At 46.7% G+C, this 5,000-nt stretch overlaps 1 protein-coding gene across 6 annotated transcripts in view; it reads left to right on the top strand.

Annotated features, from left to right (window-relative positions):
- Positions 1–5,000, top strand: part of LOC134100214 (NACHT, LRR and PYD domains-containing protein 12-like) — a 20,641-nt gene that overhangs the window by 676 nt on the left and 14,965 nt on the right. For all 6 annotated transcript variants that reach the window (XR_009941232.1, XR_009941233.1, XM_062553297.1 and 3 more), the window contains exons 2-3: positions 479–622; positions 1,768–3,573. Coding sequence is in view for 4 of the 6 variants with exons in the window: in XM_062553297.1 (XP_062409281.1) it covers positions 591–622; positions 1,768–3,573 (1,838 nt within the window). In the remaining 2 variants the exon portion in view is untranslated. The remainder of the gene's footprint in view (positions 1–478; positions 623–1,767; positions 3,574–5,000) is intronic.

Raw genomic sequence — 5,000 nt, 5'->3', positions numbered from 1 at the left:
AAATGTTATGCCATATTTAAAAGTCTTGAAGAGCCATTCCAGTTAACTTAGTCTTTCTGAGGTAGCCTATGCTCTCAATAATGTGACGCAGAATCGGTAACCCCAACTTCAAAACACAGCGCAAATTTTCGAGGGCACAAATTAACAAACATTTTGACATTAGGCTATGTATTTGAATGGCCATTAGATGGCGCCATTGTACTGCGCCTCTATGGTCTGGTCTTGTGCAATGAAATGGCTCCATCTGGTGTCCATGGCACACATCAGCTATTTGTCCCGGAATGCAGTGTGTGTGTTTGGAGAGGTTCTGAGTGGTATAACACATCCACTTTTGTTGAAATACTATTCTACCACCACCAACACCCCCCCCCCCCCCCCCCCCAAATGCACAAATGCACAAATGCACAGCGTCAAAGATGAAGCAGTACGCCAGTGCCTCTGATGTGTGTGTGTGTGTTGTTGATTTTCCCATCTCCAGCATCCTCCCTGGTGCCAAGCAGTGTGTTCATGAAGAGTGACGACTCCTCTCTCTAATCAACACACACACACACACGCACACACACACGCACAAGACGAAGACTGAGGACTCCATGGATCAGCATGCTCCTCCCTCTGAGAACAGGTGGGACTATCGGGCTCCATATGATGATGTCATGATGTGTATCTCACAGCTGCGGCTACTGTTTCTGGAACCCAGTTCAAGGGTCTGTTTCTGGAACCCGGTTCAAGGGTCTGTTAGTGGAACCCAGTTCAAGGGTCTGTTAGTGGAACCCAGTTCAACGGTCTGTTAGTGAAACCCGGCTTTTTCCTTTTGCCTCGTGCCAGTGAGGAGTTGCATGTTTATTTTTGTGTCAGTGAAGAGCAGTGCAGTGTCTGCAATCAGCAGTCAGTCTCTGTGTCTGTGATCACCAGTCTCTGTGTCTGTAATCACCAGTCTCTGTGTCTGTAATCACCAGTCTCTGTGTCTGTAATCACCAGTCTCTGTGTCTGTAATGATCATCAGTCTCTGTGTCTGTAATGATCAGTCAGTAGGACTGAGTTCAGTGAGTTCAGTGATTTTTTTTTTTATATATATATACTTTTTTGATTCCGTGAGGGAAATTAGTTTCTCTGCATTTAACCAAATTAGTGAACACACACAGTGAGGTGAGTCACACACTAACCCAGAGCAGTGAGCTGCCTGCCCAACTAGCGGCGCTCGGGGAGCAGTGAGGGGTTAGGTGCCTTGCTCAAGTGTGTGTGTGTGTGAGGGGTTAGGTGCCTTGCTCAAGTGTGTGTGTGTGTGAGGGGTTAGGTGCCTTGCTCAAGTGTGTGTGTGTGTGTGAGGGGTTAGGTGCCTTGCTCAAGTGTGTGTGTGTGTGTGAGGGGTTAGGTGCCTTGCTCAAGTGTGTGTGTGTGTGTGAGGGGTTAGGTGCCTTGCTCAAGTGTGTGTGTGTGTGTGAGGGGTTAGGTGCCTTGCTCAAGTGTGTGTGTGTGTGAGGGGTTAGGTGCCTTGCTCAAGTGTGTGTGTGTGTGTGAGGGGTTAGGTGCCTTGCTCAAGTGTGTGTGTGTGTGAGGGGTTAGGTGCCTTGCTCAAGGCGCACTTCAGCCGTGGTGGACTGGTCGGGGATCGAACCGGCAACCCTCCGGTTACAAGCCCGAAGCCCTAACCAGTACACCACGGCTGCCCACAGATCGTCATCTGTAATTATTGTGTGACTGTGTCATTCCAGGTGTTGCATGATGATGTTCATGTGTGTGTTTTGTGTGATTCTGTCATTGATCCAGATGGACACCAGAGGAGGCAGAGATCCACGAGAAACTCAAATCCACTCTGAAGAGCAAGTTTGAGCAGCTGGTTGAGGGAGTACCCAATCAGGGAGGCCCCAGACTCCTCCAAGAGATCTACACAGACCTCTACGTCACAGAGGGGGGAGGAGGAGGGGGGGTCAGTGATGAACATGAGGTCAGACGGATAGAGAGGGCATTCTGGAGAGAACCAGAAGATGACCGACCAATCAAATGCAGTGACATATTTCAGCCCTCACCTGGACCACTCAAGCCAGTCAGAACAGTGCTGACGAAGGGAGTGGCTGGCATCGGGAAAACACTCTCTGTGCAGAAGTTCATTCTTGACTGGGCTGAAGGAACAGCCTATCAGGAAGTCCACTTCATATTTCCTCTTCCTTTCCGGGAGCTGAACCTGATGAAGGAGAAGAAACTCAGTCTGATGGAGCTCATTCAACTTTTTTTCCCTGAAGTAAAAATCCCAAGAATCTTCAGCAGTTCAGAGCACAGAATCGTGTTCATCTTTGATGGTCTGGATGAGTGTCGACTTCCTCTAGATTTCCGCTCCAACCCAAGATGTTGTGATGCAACAGAGCCAGTCTCAGTGGATGTGTTGCTGACAAACCTCATCAAGGGGGATCTGCTTCCCTCTGCTCTCCTCTGGATCACCACCCGACCAGCAGCAGCCAATCAGATCCCTCCTGAGTTTGTGAATCAGGTGACCGAAATATGGGGATTCAACGACCCACAGAAGGATGAGTACTTCAGGAAGAGAATCAGTGATGAGAACCTGGCCAGCAGAACAGTCACACACCTGAAGTCAACCAGGAGCCTCTACATCATGTGCCACATTCCAGTCTTCTGCTGGATTACAGCAACTGTTGTGGAGAGAACATCAGAATCAGAGAGAGTAAAAATGCCACGGACTCTCACTCAAATGTACACACACTTCTTGATAGTTCAGACAAGCATCAAGCAGAAGTACACAGAGAGAAAAGAGGCCGATGAAGAGGTGATTTTCCAACTGGGGAAACTGGCTTTCCAACAGCTGGAGAAGGGCAATCTGATCTTCTATGAGGAGGACCTGAGAGAGTGTGGCATTGACGTGACAGAAGCATCAGTGTACTCAGGAGTGTGTACCCAGATCTTCAGAGAGGAGGCTGGGCTGTGCCACGGGAGGGTGTTCAGCTTTGTGCATCTGAGCATCCAGGAGTTTCTTGCAGCTCTGTATGTGTTCCTCTGCTTCAGCAACAGACAGAGAAACATACCTGACCAACAGCAAACCTCTCAGCTCTCTGCTCTGTTCACAGCTACAACACTTCATGACCTACACAAGACTGCAGTGGACCTGGCCTTACAGAGTAAGAAAGGACACCTGGACCTTTTCCTCCGCTTCCTTCTGGGCCTCTCACTGGAGTCCAATCAGAGTCTCTTATTAAAACACCTACTGCCACAGACAAGCCAACCACAGAGCTTAGAGAACACAGTCCAGTACATCAAACAGAAGATCAGAGATCAAGATTTTTTGCATAGAAGTATCAACCTGTTCTGCTGTCTGAATGAGCTGAATCACCATGCTGTAGTGGAGCTCATTGACAGGAGCTCAGGAACTCTGCATATAGACATGCTCTCACCGGTACACTGGGGGACTCAGAGATTTACCTTCAAGATGTCAGAAGAGCAGCTGGATGAGTTTGACCTGCAGAAGCACATAAAGACACCAGAGGAAGACCAGACTGAACTCCTCAGTCCAGAGGAAGCTCTTCAGAAGCTACTGCCAGTGGTCACAACATCCACATCAGCTGTGTGAGTTGTGCGTGTGTGTGTGTGTGTGTGTGTGTGTGTGTGTGGCCACAGCATCCTCCTCAGCAACATGTGTACACTAGAGAGAGTGTGTGTTGGGTTTAATTTAATGTAGATAATGATGATGCTGCGTGTGTGTGTGTGTGTGTGTGTGTGTGTGTGTGTGTGTGTGTGTGTGTGTTGGGTTTAATTTAATGTAGATAATGATGATGCTGCGTGTGTGTGTGTGTGTGTGTGTGTGTGTGTGTGTGTGTTGGGTTTAATTTAATGTAGATAATGATGATGCTTCGTGTGTGTGTGTGTGTGTGTGTGTGTGTGTGTTGGGTTTAATTTAATGTAGATAATGATGATGCTGCGTGTGTGTGTGTGTGTGTGTGTGTGTTGGGTTTAATTTAATGTAGATAATGATGATGCTGCGTTCTTGCTCACTCATTTGCTGTAAACCTGTGAAGCTTACATAATGTTCCAGAACTTTCAATCACTTTCCACGCTAGGGTTAGTGTGTGTGTGTGTGTGTGTGTGTGTGTGTGTGTGTGTGTGTGTGTGTGTGTGTGTGTGTTAGGGTTTCCACGCAATAGGTCACAAGTCCTGTATGAACGAGCTCCTCTTTAGCACCCCCTGGCATATAGGAGTGGAACTGGCAACTTGAGTGTTTGTAAGCTAGTAAGTGTTAGTAATACCGTAATTTCCCGACTATTAGACATAGATTATACTTGTATAATATTATATTATATTATACATAGATTTTGCAAAATGTTAGGTTTAATACAGGGGGCAGTTATGTGGTGTTAATATGGTGTTAATATGGTGTTAATATGGTGCTAATATGGTTTTGTTTCTTTTAACTTGCATAAAAACGCTGTCCCGTGGCTCATACACAATGCGGCTTATATGCGGGAAATTACTGTAGCTGTTGGGAGTATTTCCATCTATTCAAATCTATTGAAAATTCATTTAATAGGACTGTGTGTGTGTGTGTGTATTTGTGTGTATGTTTGTGTGATAGACCACAATGAAATGAGTGTGTGTGTGTATGTTTGTTGAAGTATAATTTAGATAGAGGTGTCAGATGTGATGTCATTATGTTTTTTCCAGGCTGTATTGTTTTTGTGTATGTGTGTGTGTGTGTGTGTGTGTGTGTGTGTGAGTGTGTGTGTGTGTGTGTGTGTGTGTGTGTGTGTGTGTGTGTGTGTGTGTGTGTGTGTGTGTGTGTGTGTGTGTGTGTGTGTGTGTGTGTGTGTGTGTGTGTGTGTGTGTGTGTGTGTGTGTGTGTGTGAGTGAGTGATAATCAGATGTATGATTGTGTTTTTGCCGGCTGTATTGTTGTTCCCTCACAGAGAAGAGTAGTGCTGCGTTAGCGACAGCTTCAGAGTGTGTGTGTGTGTGTGTGTGTGTGTGTGTGTGTGTGTGTGTGTGTGTGTGTGTGTGTG

This window comes from Sardina pilchardus, chromosome 13, assembly GCF_963854185.1.
Source record: "Sardina pilchardus chromosome 13, fSarPil1.1, whole genome shotgun sequence".
Lineage (NCBI taxonomy): Eukaryota > Metazoa > Chordata > Actinopteri > Clupeiformes > Clupeidae > Sardina > Sardina pilchardus.
Note: the sequence above shows the minus strand (reverse complement) of the source record. Positions and strands in the feature narration are given on the sequence as shown.